This window comes from Gopherus flavomarginatus, chromosome 9 (assembly GCF_025201925.1).
Source record: "Gopherus flavomarginatus isolate rGopFla2 chromosome 9, rGopFla2.mat.asm, whole genome shotgun sequence".
Lineage (NCBI taxonomy): Eukaryota > Metazoa > Chordata > Testudines > Testudinidae > Gopherus > Gopherus flavomarginatus.
Genome location: NC_066625.1, coordinates 86,945,462 through 86,961,466, shown reverse-complemented (window position 1 = coordinate 86,961,466; position 16,005 = coordinate 86,945,462). Strand labels below are relative to the sequence as shown.

The 16,005-nt window shown below is 42.0% G+C and overlaps 1 protein-coding gene across 11 annotated transcripts in view; it reads left to right on the top strand.

The window, feature by feature from the left end:
* Window positions 1-16,005, top strand: part of MEGF11 (multiple EGF like domains 11) — a 385,567-nt gene that overhangs the window by 140,371 nt on the left and 229,191 nt on the right. For all 11 annotated transcript variants that reach the window (XM_050967532.1, XM_050967528.1, XM_050967531.1 and 8 more), the window contains exon 6: window positions 6,003-6,095. In XM_050967532.1, the coding sequence (XP_050823489.1) occupies window positions 6,003-6,095 (93 nt within the window). The remainder of the gene's footprint in view (window positions 1-6,002; window positions 6,096-16,005) is intronic.

Below are 16,005 nucleotides of genomic sequence, written 5' to 3'. Positions count from 1 at the left end.
TTGTACTAGAACATTGATTAACAGAATTGATTGAAGCCTTAGGAGGAGGAAACGATTGTTTTTAGCTGGAGCAGCAGCAGGGACTTTATAAAACCAATTGCTGACTTTCACTGATGCACAATTATTAATATTTAAACCACTTTGAAAGAGTCTTTGGAGGCCCAACCCTACTTGCCTTGATGACAGAGGGAAAAGATTGGGCCCTAAAAGTGGCAGGGTCTATGTGGGCCTAATATTCATAGGCTATTATACAAAGAAAGTAGTATGAGTTTGCCTTCTTAACATAGTGGCTAAACCCATGGGGTGAGGTTAAGCTCTGTGAGGATTTCTTCCAGAGGGTGAAATCCTGGTAAATTGATGCCAGTGGCAAAACTCCCACTGACTTGATAGGGCCAGGATTTTACCCAGAGTCACACGTCATTGAGGGGCATAATTTACTTCCTTATTCCACAGAGCAGGTTGTGGGGCCTGTGACACTCCCAACACTAACACAAGAGTATGAGTACCAACCTCAGGGTTAAAAACCAGGATACAAACTCCAAATTGGTTGTGAGTTGTAAATTTAGATTTCACCAGCCAACTTCACCAAGTGCAAAGTCCTCATGCACTTTGATAGCCTTAACATGGCATCACAGACTGTCCCCGTGGATACTCCCATCTGTCTTGCCAGTGAGGAGAGTGTGTCTCTGTGATAAATGGTCCCTCATGCCAAGAATCATGGCAATATTCAGGTGAGTCCTGGTCCCAAAGGACCGGTCACTTACGCCAAGTCAATTTTGGTATGAAACATAAAGCACAATGCTTGCAGCCAATCCTATAGTAATCTGTAGAAGGTTTATTAAATAGGAAAAGGAAATTAAAGAGTTACTTACAAGGCTAAAGCAAATGAATAGTCAGGTTTTAAAAATAATACATTTCTACCCTGATATAACACGACCCGATATAACATGAATTCGGATATAACATGGTAAAGCAGTGCTCCAGGGGGGCGGGGCTGCGTGCTCCGGTGGATCAAAGCAAGTTCAATATAATGTGGTTTCACCTATAACACGGTAAGATTTTTTGGCTCCTGAGGACAGCGTCATATCGGGGTAGAGATGTATAGGCTTCTTTATTCAGCAAGCTCTGCTTGTTCTTTAGAGCTATTCCCAGCTGGGGATCTCTTGTTTATGTCTAGAAACTCCCCCTGAGTTCAGACAGCATAGAGATGCCTAGTTCCTTGTGGTTGGGGTTTTTATCCGTCTCCTGCTATGTGCTCTGAGCTACAAACTTAGCTGATGGGAAGAGTCCACCTGGAGGACTCGTCTTCATGGGGAAGAGAGCAGAACAGCAATAAGTATCTTTAGTCTTTTTGTTGGGGGTTTCTCAGTCCAGATATAGGGAGTTTCCAGTTGTAAGAGCCAACCACAGCCCATCTAGTATCGATGGGTCTCCTCTTTCTGGAGAGTCTTACCAATTTCTGTAGAAGAGCAGCTCTTCACACTAAGTAATACCCTCTCCCGTATGGTGATTCATTGATCACAGAGGCTCACAACACAACCACTCAAATAGTACATTACGATATGAAACACAGATATTACAAAAAAGATGAATAAATACAGCAACTCACAAGTATTCAATAGACCCTAAACATTAAATGCAGTCCTATCATTTGAATGCCTATTTTATCAGTACTAACGCATGAGTGAGCCAGACCGATCCTAGCTATGTGTCTGTCAGTGTCCAGTTGAGAGGTGGTGATGTTGGCAGGCCAGGTTCCAGCTCATACCAGCATAACAGACCCTGCCTCCCCAACTCCTATGGAGGCTGTGGGTCCTGGATCCCAGCTGCATGGATCTCAAGGTTCCCTCTTAAATATGACTATGTTCTTAGCACTCTTGAAACTGGACATTAATGTGTCTTCACTGCAGAGTTAGCTTGGGCTCTTACTTAGGTTTTCTCATAACCTTGCATCTGGTCCACAGAAAACCCCCTCACCTGAGTTTGGTGCTTCATTAAACCCAGCCTAGCTGGCATGGCTGATGGTATAGGCTTGAGCTTGAGTGCTGTTTTGACATGGGCCCACTTTTCAGTGAGGACACTGGCTAAATCACTCAAGTGCTGATAGTCCTCTAGTGCCCAGGACAGACAAGTTCTTTCACAATATACTGGCAAAGAATCTTAAAGTGACTCAGCTTCCTGCAGCACAAAGAACCAGGGCATGTGCCCCTGGAAGTCCTAGTGCCACACGGAGAGCAGGGTACAAATGAGGAGACAGTAATTCAGGTAGGGCTTTCTAGTGTGGCTGCTCACTCCCAGCCCAGGCTAATCCAGGTGCTGATCACCCAAGTTAATTCTTCAGTGAGGACATACTTTAAGCAGCAGAGATGCCAACCAATAGCATGGTACCATGCAAGATATAATACACTAAAGCTCCACAGCCAGGAGACCTGGATAATCTTTCAGGTTATCAGACAAAACACTAAATTTTTCCATTCAACTATTTAGTATCTGGAGCCCAACATTACTACAGCAATTAAAAATAAACACTAAAGTTAGTGAAAGCTGAATAACAATGCAAAGGCTGGGAAGAATTTAATTTGTAGGTCTATTTCACTGAGGAATGACCTTATGTGCAGAGTGAATCAGTATTTGTAATTATAAAGTGAATAAGTGATAAGTATCAAATGAATTGTTTCAGAACTCCCTTTATTGACTTTATTCCATGATTAGAAGCAGTTGCTGTGTGACCTTGAATATGGTGAAATACTCATGCTAAAAGCATTGCTACAAAGTTGGCATTTTGGCAGAACTTTGATGTAGGTCATTTTATTACCAGGCTGAATCAAACTACAAACTGATCTGATACTCATGCCAAGAATGCTAATAATAAACTGATCAATGAGGTGCTGGATTGTTCAAGAGAAAGTGATCCGGGGGAAAATGCAGACATAAAATCACTGGAATTCCAAGGGTTGAAGTGTCAGCCTTTGTGCTGAGAGGGATTATATCACTTGCATTAGTGCAAGTTTTCTTCTTTCCAGGGCGTGCTAGCTGTGTGTCAAACAGGACGGTGTCAGAACGCACATACTCATCGTTATTTTTCTTGACCTTTCCGTGCAAGTGATTTTTATAGTTCCATTAACTAGTTAGTACTCAGGGTAGTTAAACACTGGAATAGATTGCCTAGGGAAGTTGTGGAATCTCCATCTCTGGAGATATTTAAGAGTAGGTTAGATAAATGTCTATCAGGGATGGTCTAGACAGTATTTGGTCCTGCCATGAGGGCAGGGGACTGGACTCGATGACCTCTCGAGGTCCCTTCCAGTCCTAGAGTCTATGAGTCTATGAGTCTATGAGTAAGATCATTTGAAAACCACAGTACAAAGTTTATTATGAAGAATGCCCTGGGGTCCATTGTATCTTATAATGTGGAATGGTAATAGAATGAAAAATTAAATTAAACTCTAAAGATTATAGCAAGACAAGACTTCCCATTTTATATGGGAGAATTTGAAATTTTTACTTGCAATGGTAATATTTCGGAGTAATGCCCTACTCTGACCTTTTATATGGATGCTATAGATCTGATTCAGATCAAAGACAATAACAGCATTCCTGATTATACCCATCCTAGAATAAATTGGCTTATGTCAAATTAGCCTTCTACTTAAGGCAGGGGCTTTCTGTACCTTTTGCACACAGGGCCAGTCAGAAGTAATTCCATTGATTTAAATGGCTTTACTTCAGCAAGGTTAGAATTGGGGCTCTGCCCTATTCATTTAACACGTTCTGTTCTGTCTTGGGCAGGTCCTTGTGTAAAAAGACAAACTGGGTCAAACCAACTCAGAAAGTTGATGGCCTCCATAAGGGAAAGCTAGGCACTGGGTTGTGGGGTAGTATGAGTAGAGTCCTGCAAACCTGCGGATATCTGCCTTGTGTCCGTGGAATCAGATGCGGATCTCCACAGACCATGTTTGCGGAACGTGGGTTGAAAGCAGATACAAATTGTGCAGGTCTCTAAGCATGAGTCTCAGTTCAATTTTTGTTTTCATTCCTCTTGGACTTCCAACAAAGGCTGAGATGTGCCTGACTTTACCAGCGAGTGGGATGGGGTGTTCACTGATGGAAAAAGCAGATTTTGCCCATTGTGTTTTCATGTCAAATTTTTTTTTGTCATAGTGAAAAATGTATCTTTCACATTTCACAGAATGGTGAAAATAAGACTTTTTGTGCAGCTCTCATGCAGGATGCAAGCTTCTTTTGTGTTATGTAACAGTAGATGTCTATTTAAGGCCTGTAATGTATCACTTTCTCTACCTAGCAGACATCTGTTTGAGGCATAAAATATGCTACAATATGCTTCTATGTCTGTTGCCATTTAAGCTTAAATAATAGACCAGTAATACACTGAAAATGCCAGTCAGTTTCACATACTGCTTAGGTGACAGAAATCCTTATGTGGGAGGGAACAGAAATGTCTCGTGGTCAGCCTGCTGCCTCACAATGTATGCCTTAGCCGGGAGCTAAAATAATTACCTAGTTTGCAAAAAAAGGTGCTGCACAGTTTTATAGATAGAAGATGACCTGCTGTTTAAAATATAAATAAAGGGAACAGAAAGATCTTGGACTCTTTTGGGCTAGATTCTCTCCTGTACACCAGTGTAAATCATGAGGGGAGTCTCTCGAAGTCAAAAGGCTAATACTGGTGTCAGTGGGAACAGAATCAGCTTCTAGGCTAGAGCTAGGCATGGCATGTGCAAATGCTGTTCAAAGTACTCTCCAGAGCTCTTCCAGCGTACTGAGCCTTTATATTGACCTGTAACTCCACTGCTGGTCCATACTCGATCTCTTCCTGAGTGTAGATTACCAACTGTCCTGAAATGTCTTTGCTAAACTGTGTGGTGGTTCACATTTCTGTATGAATGAATCTCCATTTCTCTCTTGCTCTGGCGTGGATTTGATCCCATGCTTACAGACCAGAAGAATGCATACCTGTCTTTGGAAACCCTTATGGAAATAAAATAAATGCACAAAATAGGGTAGGATAATTAGAGCCTAGAGTATTAGTGATCAATATGTCATACTCCCTGCAATCCTATCCAAACAAGAGATATGAAATATGAATGAATTACAGTTTTGACACACACAGAACCCACAAAGGAAACAAGCTGATAGAGAGAAATCCTGCAGTCTTTACAGTCAAGCAAAATTCCCATTGATGTTAATGCAGGATTTGACTGGCTGAGGTCTAGAAGTTTTCTCCCATAGTTAAGATTATAGGAAAACCACTTACCAGTTGGAGCTGGAGAAACTCTTAGGTGTGAAATCTGAACAGTGTCCCTGATGATCCAAACCCAGAATTTTCAGAGGAATGGCCACCTAGGGTTTAATACCAACTTGTGTTGAAACATGGCTGCAGAGATCCTAGCTGCTATTCAGAACAGACTGGCAAATAAGAGAGCCCTGCTGTCGGCGTTCGAACACATGCCTAATTTGTGGGGATCCTAAGTAGTGATCACAGTTATGGAAAACCTGATGCCCTTGAAAAGACAAGGGTACGACTGCAGCACTGTGTGTAAAATTATTTCTTTTCCTCAGTCTATTTTGACAAATCTGTTTTTGGATCTTAATACATATTAACACCGAGTTCTTTTTTTCCCTATGAGCTGTAACACTTTTGTCTGATTGTGTTATAAGAAGCTGGCATTCTTGTATTACAGTCATAAGGGTCTATTTGGTAAAGGTTTTGTTTATTACGAAGTAATAATTGCTACACAAAGTAATTACTGGTGGCAGGGTTTTTTTCATTACAAAAAGTCAGATTGGAATATGAGATTTTTAATGTCTATCAAGAGACACCTGTATGGTTACTTTAATAATCTAGTATTAATTAAAATCTGCAACTAGCGCTTTTGTTTTTTTTTTAAAGACAATATTGACCTTTATGATGCAATTTAAGTGTTGTGCTTACCAATCATTTCATACATTTGACAGTACCATGTGGCATTTCTCCTTCACAGCTCTCTGCACAGAAGTATGTGTGCATGGAAGATGTGTATCTCCAGATACCTGTCATTGTGAACCAGGCTGGGGAGGCATTGACTGCTCCAGTGGTGAGTAGAGGCCCAATAAAAAATATGGGTATATTAAAGACACACACGCTGTTTTTAAAAACAAGTCTGAATGAAATCTGTGGCTTAGGACACAGTTACTTTAAATAGAAAATGAGAAACATCAGTTTGGTTATTTTACAACAGTTAATTAATTTGGGGAATCGCTCCTGCCCTGCTAACAAAGAGGTGATGGCTTTAATTTTCTTTGGTTTTGTCTTTATAAAGCTTTATTAAATGCAGTAGAAGACATTTTTAAACTCTTATTTCCTGTTAGTCAAACATTAATGATAGATGCTCATACAAGACTGTCTCTGAAGTGAAATTGCTTTGCCTCATGTTTTGGCCATGCCAAAGTCTTCATCAAAACACTTCCTGTGGTGGACATGGGTTCTGGATGAAATCCTGGACCTGTGGAAGCCAGTGGGAGTTTTGCCATTAACTTCAGTGGAGCCAAGATTTCACCTCCTGATTCTAAGCTTGCGCCCTTGTCTTTTATCCAAAATGCAGGAATGGATGATGGTAGCTGGTGGGTGTTGTGCTCATTTTAGATATTTTCATTAGAAGATTCATTTATACTTTAAGGCTCAAGAGTCCTTCAGTTGGAGAAGTTACATATGTCAGAGCTATTCTTAGTAAAAATAGGTTTCTGCCCACGTGATTAGTTCATGCTAGAATGAAACTGCTAGTGTTATTTCCAGAGTAAACATTGGAGAGTTATGCAACGTAGGCTCAGCCATTACTAGCATAAAGGGAATAAGTTTAAATGAAGGCAGGCAACTACATAAAGCTGCATCATTCTAGAAAGATGTTACAAGTCACAGCTTGAATAGTTTTGGTTCCTCCCACTTTCCCAAATTGATTGGAAGCTGGAAAAAAACACATTCTTACCAAGCATCAAGATAATAGACAAGGTAACTGTGGAGAGAGACAGGTTAGAGATATTGACAGGCTCAAAGGGCAGTAGCAGTTAAATATCCCTGCCCAGGTGAAAACAGTTCCTGAGATTTTACCATGTTGCCTGAAGCCAACGGGATGGAACTTTGTCTGGTGAAGGACATCATGAATGTTCTGTCTTCAACTTTCGCAGTCTCTCTCCAGTTATGGGAGCAGAGGCAGTTGTGGAATGGGAGAGAGTGGCAAGTTCATGAGAATGTAAGGATTCACTCTGTTTAGGGGATGGGAGGGCCTCTAAGTCTTCTCCGTTGGGGAAAAAGAACCAGAAAGGCAGCATAAAATATTGAGTAGCTATTTCTAGTAACATTTTTTTAAAGCCCTTGGGAAAAAGAACTCCTTCAATTATGAAATATTGCCCAGAATCTCAAGAACAAATTCTACCCTTTGGTTATTTAAAAAAAATAATGCTTTTGCCTCTAGTCATTTGGTATTTGTGCTGTATATAGATAAGCACTTCACTTATGGATGTAGAGATGTTAAAATAACAAACCTGGGATGGGAAAAAACCTTGTAATAAAGTACAGAAAGAGTAATAAAAGCTCCATTCTGTGTAATAATTAACAGTAAAGGATAAGATGGCAACATGGAGATGGGTCTCTGGACTAAAACTGCCCAGTGTCTCTTATTTAATTGTACTAATCTTGCAAGTGAAGATAGAAAGAAAAAGGGGTTTTTCTTATATTGAATATTTAGCTTTTTAAAGTAATTAGGAATATTAAAGCACTGACAATGATTGAGAGAGAAACATTATTCATAACTTTTATTTCCGCACCGGGCAGCGATCCAGTATATTTCATTTATGAGGTTTCAGCTGTGAAGAGAGGCGAGTTAGCCAATTCTTAAATTAAATATACCCTGTTAACTTTTATAAATGATATTCCTAGGATTAGCCTCAAACTGTAAGCTTTCATTTTATTAATAGAATTACTGTATTAACTGGACTATAGTGTCCATTGTGTCTCCTACCATTTGTAATATGTAGTGCAACAGGCATTCTTGTCTTAAAGCTGATTCAACAAGCACTTACTGCTACCAAGCATAGTGCTTATCACTGTGAATGGTCCCATGGACATCAGGTATTACTGACTTCCATGGAGCTACTAGCAGTACAAAGTGTTGTGTTTGGTGGTTAGTAATTTGAAGACTGGACCCTTAGCCCTAAGGGGCTTTGGTTTTGTTTAGATGAACACGTACACAGTAGATTTTGATTCTGTATAGTACACAAAGAATCACAAAGAGCTTTGTTATAATGAGTTATGTGCTGGTAATTTAGAGCAGGTCAAATGCCGGTGACTCAAGAGGCTGTCTGAGGATGGAATTCATTTCTGGTGAGCTGAGTGAGAGAGTTAGTGAGACCAAGCCTGACTCAAAATAACTAAGAGCCTGGTTGTTATAGTCCTCACCTTGGTTGTGGGAGAACTAGGTTCAAATCGCTACTCCGAATAAGGTAGAGCAACAGCTTGAATCCTATTTGGCTATTCTGGGATGGGTCTCTCTCCATCTTTCCTGTTGAAGCTGTACCACTTTTATATAAAAAAATAAATATTTAGTATGGCAGGTACTTGAACCTGGGTGTCCCCTTTCCCAGGTGAGTGCCCTGGCTACTAGTCTACTGAGGGAGATGGGGGTCTCTTGGTTTTGTCCTGATGCTGAATGGGAACGTTTTTGACATCTTGAATATATTTGTGGGATGGGACAGCGAGTGTAGCTCTGCTGGTATCTTTGTGGGCAATGACAGTGGCCATTACCTCCGCAGCGCTGAATATCTTAACTGTTTTAGTAGGAGAGGGATTGCAGAGCAGATTACTTGAGTCGCCGCCTACTTTCTGGGATCTTTGAACTGCTTCCTGGGCAGTCTCATTTAGGGTTAGAACCTATTCGGTACCAAGCACACTCCACTCCCATTTACTTCAGTAGGAGTTGAGGCTGCTCAACCTCTTGCAGGAGAAACGACACTTCCTAGGTGTGGATCCTAGCACCTGCCCAAAACCAAATACTGCACTATGGGTGAAATTCACCCCTACGCTCAATGGTGCCATTTAAATCCTCAACATTGGACCGAAGCGGGACTTAGCTGGTGTATAGGCTTTCTGTTGGCTCTACATGTGGGTGAATTTCACTCTGCCAGGAAGGATTAGGAGTTGAGGTGCTGACACTGAGCACAAATCTATGATCTTTTTACTCATATGTGAGACTCTCACATTAAATTTAGATAGTTACTGCTAGCAGTGTCAGTTGACTGGAATAGATACAGTTAATGTTTTTTAAATAGTTGCATCCATGGCTGTAATTACTCAGGCAGCTTCAGACGTTCGTGCTGATAACTCATCTGGTAGGACAATATTCAACTTACGATTCTCTGCAACTTTCCCATGACCGATCATATTGCGTGTTAGAGTTCAACTGCTGCCAAGGTTAAAATAACTTTGGATGAATTTCTAAACAATTCCAACCTTCCCTCCCCCATATCCTGTGCCATATTCATCTCTGCATGCTTCTATACCTGTTTTACTGCATGCTGTCGTACATCTGTTGATGCCCGCAGGCCTAGCCTTGATTTCATACCAAAAAGCTGCAGTATATTACGGCGTGATTACCATAACAATAAAAAGGGGAGTAATGAGGTATTAACTGAAGAACCTGTTGAATAAAATGTTTTAAAGGTCTTGATGATGCTAAAAGAAAGAATTTTCATTCATTCAAAGAAAAATCATTTTAAAACATCACTCTTGCCCCAGTTCCTTAAACTTGCTTTCTGAAGCCTGCTCGTTTTGGCCAGGCAATCTGCAATGTTTTTTTCAGATGCCAAGGAAGACAGCAAATGCTCCATGTGAACTTTCCTGATCACCTGTTCAATTATTTGAAAGCAATTAACTTCAAACAGCATGACATAGTGGCTTGGAGTTCTGGTAGGAAAGTGATTTGGTATTGGGGGCGTCAACTTTCTGAATAATAACCTTCCAGATTTGCAAGCATTTAGGCCCTGATCCAGGAAAGTACTTAGGCACATCCTTAACTTTAAGCAGGTGAGTGACATTGGAACTAATCCAAAGCCCATTGAAGTCAGTGGCAAGACTCCTGTTGAATTGAACAGGCTTTGGGTCAGGCCCTTTTAAAAGTAAGACTTTTTTCTTTAATTAAAATATTGTAACTCATCAGGCCAGACTGTTGAAAGGAATTAATGGGGTGGGTATTTTTCATTTTGGGGAACATTAACTTGCAGACCACACCCCCTTCTCCTAGCACCGGCACTGAGATTTATTTGCATGCGTGAAGAAGCTGACAGCGTAACTGGGGATGGGCGTGAGGCACACAGTTGAGATTGAGAGCTGACTTTCCCAAGAGTTTGGGTGCCAGGATCAGGGAATTTAAAGAGAGCAGGTAATAAATGAGGTTTTCAATATGTTTTACTTTGTCAATTTGGGCAGCAAATATAGTACTCACCTAAATAGTTAGTTAATTTAGGGAGTGTTTGCATTTTACTACCACAGGGCAGTGGGGGAATGCATCCTTCATATCCCCTCATTTGAGACACAGAGATTCTAACAGCCCTGACTTGTGACAGGTTGGTCAGCAATAAATATACAGGTAGTTTAATTTTCATCAGAATTTTTTTTATACAAACTGTCATTAGAGAGAGAACCTATTTCATCTTTATCTCTGTGTCAAAAAATAGCGAAGGTCATAACAGGCAAGTATAATATCTCAGCAAGATCACTTTTCAGGGTATAGTCCTGGAGCAGCTGGAATGCTTCAGTTCTGAGATTTGTGGATGAATGAGAATGGTAGCTGGTTTGCTAAATCTGAAGGTGGTTTGCTTGACTAACCATGAAAACAGTGATAAAAATCAGAGGAGGAAAACGGGAGTATTTTAAAATGAGTCTGTGACATTTTCCAGGCTTGATATTTTGGGGGCTCAAATGTTCATAAAAAGCTTTGGACAGTTTCTGCGTGGACAATAAAAGCTCTAGGGAACCACTACTGATCTGTGAGTACAGGTCAAACTCAAATCAAGGCAGATTTCAAGAACTTTATCTGCTTGAGTCAAAAGTTCAGCACAGTTCTATCCTCAGCTTTTTAATGTAAGAGGGGATGTCTAGTGAAATAAGTGGTTGTGAGCTGTGCCACTCACATGACCTGAACTTTACGGGGCACATCCTCAGCTAATGAAAATGGTCATAACTCCATTTAAGTCACTTTACATCCATCGAGTATCTGCCCCTGAAGGTTAACACGCTTCCACAAAGGAATTTAGAAATTTCTTTTCATCTGAAGAAAATTTAAAATTGGCCCAAATAAACACAGTTCTTGGGGGAGTGCCAGTTGTGGGCTCATTTGGAAGATACCTGCCTATCTGTGCTTGCTGCTTTGTAGTCCAATAACATTGTCATTCCTTACTCCTGTTGGACTGAAGAATCTCTCTCTTGCGGGAGGAGCACCTGATGGAGTCTATTGATTACATGCTAGCCACAAAGAGCTCTGAAATCCAGTTCCTGTGCCCTTCAACATGTTCATTCTTGCCACCTAGCTTGATTTAACAAAAGACTCAGAGAGTCTAAACCAGGAGTGGGCAAAATACGGCCCACGGGCCGGATGCAGCCCGTCTAACATTTCTGTCCGGCCTGCCAGACCCTTTGGCTGCCCCTTCGTGATCTCTGGGCCACTAAAAGTCTTTCAAAGCTTGGTCCAGTCTTGAGTGAAGTTGGGATTGATTGATACATGTGTGGAGTTTGCAGTTTTAACATGGTCTTTAGTGCAACCAGGTCCAACTTTGACCGTGTTTTATTTTGGCTTGAATTGAAAATTAAGTGTGAGGATTGCATCGTGCAAATGGACGCAAATGCATGTGGATCAGAACAGAAGCACATGCTCAAATGAAGTCTTGCTGAACAGAAACCTACTGAAGAGCCTTCTTGGCCAACCTTTGTAGACAAAGGAGCTTCCTGTAGTAATTAAGGAGCAGAATTGACTTTTGTCTTTTTCAATCCCAACAATCTGCTCTTTCCTTAAAAGGACTTTTAAAAACCCTCCAGTCCATTCAACCGCTGCCAAACTGGTGTAATCACACCAAAGTTAACAGCTTGTGTTTATGTTTTTCCTCTGCTGGATGTTCGGCCCACACACCTGGGCCCGTGTGTGTGTGTGTGTATTACAGTGTCTCACTGCCAGCATAGCCCAGCCTACGCAGGGCTCTCTGGGTCCAGAGAAATGAAGATGTAAGCACAAGCTGCTTTTTAATGTGGGCAGGAGCATGTAGGGATATACCTGTATGGTTTTTAAACTTTGGCTGAATCAAACTGGCCTGATCTGGCCAGATCTATCATTTCTCCTTCCATGCCGCTCAGGGAATTCTTTTTCCTGCTGGTAGGTATTAAAATCTGCCTAATAGATTTTTCTCGCTGTTAGTGGCTGGGGAATATTCTCCACTTTGCAACCTCTGTAACAAAGCCACGTAAGAAATGCCACAATCTTTGTCGTGTTCAGGGCGAGATGCAAAGCTTGTCTTTTGGTGTAGCCTTTCCCAGAGCCAATAGAAGACGGTAGCTGCTTGTGGTTTTAAAAAAAATGAGTAGGATAAAGCATTTAAGAATGTTTTTGAGAGAACTGGCTGTGCACCTTTATATGACTCATACGTTAGAAACAGATAGACCACGTGTCCATCTAACCTGGTACCAGCTGCTTTGGAGAGAGGCAGAATTCACATTCTGCTTGTTCACACCAAACGATGCTAGCCTTTGCATCCTTCCAGCTGCCAGAGGACTTTCTTTTGAGTCCTGCTCCTTAAATCAGCTATTGGCATCTGTGATCAAGGGAGTGGCGAGAAGTTTTCTCCTAGCAACAGCAACCTTCCTTTGAGTCTGCCCTCTTTGCTTTTGAAGAGTAGGTGCAGCTGATGGACCTGACCCCTCTTGTCGGGCTCTGGAGGGGACTTCCTTGGATCCTAGCTCCCTTTGTTAGGGTCTGATCTAGCAATGTGCTTAAACATGTACGTAGTCCCATTAAAGTCGGTAATGGAACTTCTTGAGTGCTCAAAGTTAGGTATGTGCTTAAGTCCCTTGCTGAATCACAGCCTAGGGAGCTAAGATGGGGCACCATAATGATGAAGTCCTCCCCTCTCCCGGCCCCTTACTGAGGAACAATACAAGGCAGTTCCTCCAGTGGTTGACTAGCACTCTCAGGTCGTGCCAATCCAGAGCGGCCGGAGCTTGACTCCAAATATCCTGCATAGCAGAGCACTACCAGCAGGTCAGTGAGCTGAACCTACTCGTTAATTTTAAAGAGTGATGTTATTCTAACTTAACAACAACTGAAGTATGTGTATTTGGGGGGTAGGGGGTGGGAAGGCAGGTTGCTTACCAGGCCTACAGTTGTATGTATAATACAGATTTCAAAATTGTAATATATTATTGGAATAATTCAATGCAATTATCTTAGGGTTACAAGAGTCACTGCTTTTATGGAAGCAACCAGTTATTTCTATGTTTGGCTCCTTTGGTTAAGGAGGTGAGCTGACAATGAATTACGTGTTGAAGTGAATATTCATGTATAATTTAGATAATCTTCTGGCAGCGGAGTCCTGGTCTATTAAAAATCCTCTTTCTGTTTGTATCCTGTCAGAGTGGCACTTGCTGGAACAGGTTTATGGTAACAGCTTGTACCATCCACGTGGCCTGGTGCCGTGCCACCTTGTGCTCAGATCTTGTCAGCTCTCTCACGTGTTGAGGGGGGAATATGGGTCAAGAGTAAGCTGGGAGACCTCCAAAGAACATCTTGGTGCATCAGGAAATACTGTGGTGACTCCGAAGGTCCCGCTGCCCCTTCAGAGTTAATATGGACGCAAGGCCTCAGAATTGCACTGGAAGTTGTGCTTCTGGAGGTGCTGGATGGGAAAGTCAAACTTGCCTAGGGAATATAGATGCCCAGTTCCCCTTTTATTTCTAATGGGAACTGTGTCTGAATCACACAGGTAACTTTGGACATTTCAGCCTCTCTCTTTTTGGTAAGACGTAGATCAGAGACCCTAAGCTGTGGCTAAATTGCAAAGTATGAATTAGTTTATGTTTGTAAAAATGCTTTGAAGGTGTACAGAATGTATAGTGAGTGATCATAAAATAAAATAAAATAAATCTCATGGCACTTTCCCTGGTAAATAGCATATATTACTCCCTGGGGAATACTGCACAAGAAAAATTAAAAATTCTGTGCACAATATTTTAAAATGCTGCATATTTTATTTGTCAAAATAACACAGTATAATCATGCCAGTTTCAATTATTTTGGTAATTTATTTCAAAATACCTGTCAGCAGTATGTCTATAACAATACAGCCAACAAAAAAGATTCAGGAAATGTTTTTTGACAAATAGATTCCTTACTAGGCATATTAATACAGAATTTTGAGTAATAATTTTTTTAAACTACAGTACAGAAACGTATTTCATGAAGCAGTGCAAAGGCTTAAGGAAGTCAGGGGGGACAGAAGAACTGAGGGAGAGGGAAGTAAATGGTTAGGTAGGAGCCTGGAAGTGAAGCTGGAGGGTTATTGGGTGTGGGTGGGAGCAATATAGAACAGTTTTTGAGGGTTGGGGGAAAGGGGTTGTTTTTGAGTTGGGTGGGGAGCTTCCCCCATGCAGACCCTGGCTGACCCCAGCCGCTCCCATTCAGTCAGGCTCTTGTCCCCATGTGTCCCTGTATGTTCCCTCCCTCATGTGTCCCTGCACCTCCACTCAGACATCCCTCCATCCCATCCACATGTGGCTCTGCACCCCTATCCCAGTCAGTCCCCGGCTCAATGCTGTCACCCCCCTAGCTCCTGTACCCCCACCCCAGTCTATCCTCCCCCGCTAGCCCTTCTGAACCCCAGTCTGTGACCCCCCAGCAGCCCCATGTACCCCACTCTGTCTGTCCCCCTCCATACCCCGTGTCTCCTCACTTGGCCCTGCAGGCAGGACACTGTGAGGAAAGCAGCTACTGCCCCCTCCTTCTCCATGGCTGGGAAGCCTAAAGCAGGGGCATAGCCAGCTGTAAGCCACATGGATTCTGGCCACTCCGCATGGTGGGCATTCTGTCCCATTCCATGGGAGTTTGGAGAGAGGTGTGACCTGAGCACTCTGGCTGATCCTCAGCTGGTGTAACAGCTACTGGGGGCTATTCTAGCACCACAAATGCCCCAGGAGAGGCGATGTGGAAAGGTGGGAGAAAGACAACTCTGCTCTCTTCCTCATTTGCTGTTCCTGGGGATCTGGCCCAACTTTCCAAAGGGATCAAGGGACACTTTCTCCAATTGGCTGTTGTATTATTCTATGGACTGTGATTAAAGGTTACAGCAGGAAAGGAGAGATGAGAGGTTTTGCTCAGAGGACAGACTTGGAATTCACTTTAACTATTTTCCAGCAAATTTTACCTGCTGGAGGCCCAGTTATTCATCATCCGGCATTAGGAACTTTGAGCAGATGGTTCCTTGAAAGTACAGAAAAGCTAATAGGATCCAACAGCAACCAAAGAGTACTTGAGTTTCTAAACCCTAGGGTGAGAGCCTATAAATCGAGTGATTGTTCTGCTACTTTCTAGTAAATCTAAATTGTTTAAAATAGCTTCTCGTGACCTTGATACTGGCTTGAGCACTTGGTTAGAGATCACTTCTGCTGAATCACTATGAAGGTTTTAGCTCTTCATTTAAAAAGTGTAATTCCACTGACCTCAGTGGAGTCACTCCTGATTTATGTTGGGGGAAAAGGAGCACAGATTCAACTACCTCAATCAAAATACTCTCAAAGAGTGCATCCTAAAGACCTATCCCTGATGCCAGGAAAGGTGTGTGGGTGGGAAGTAAGGATTTAGGAATGCAGCACTCCCTTTAGTACCCCCCTCCTGGCTGGCTGGCTGGCTAACTGTAATTTCTCGCATACATTTGCAAAGAGGTCACAATGCTGCATTTCCACAAATAACAGCTAGA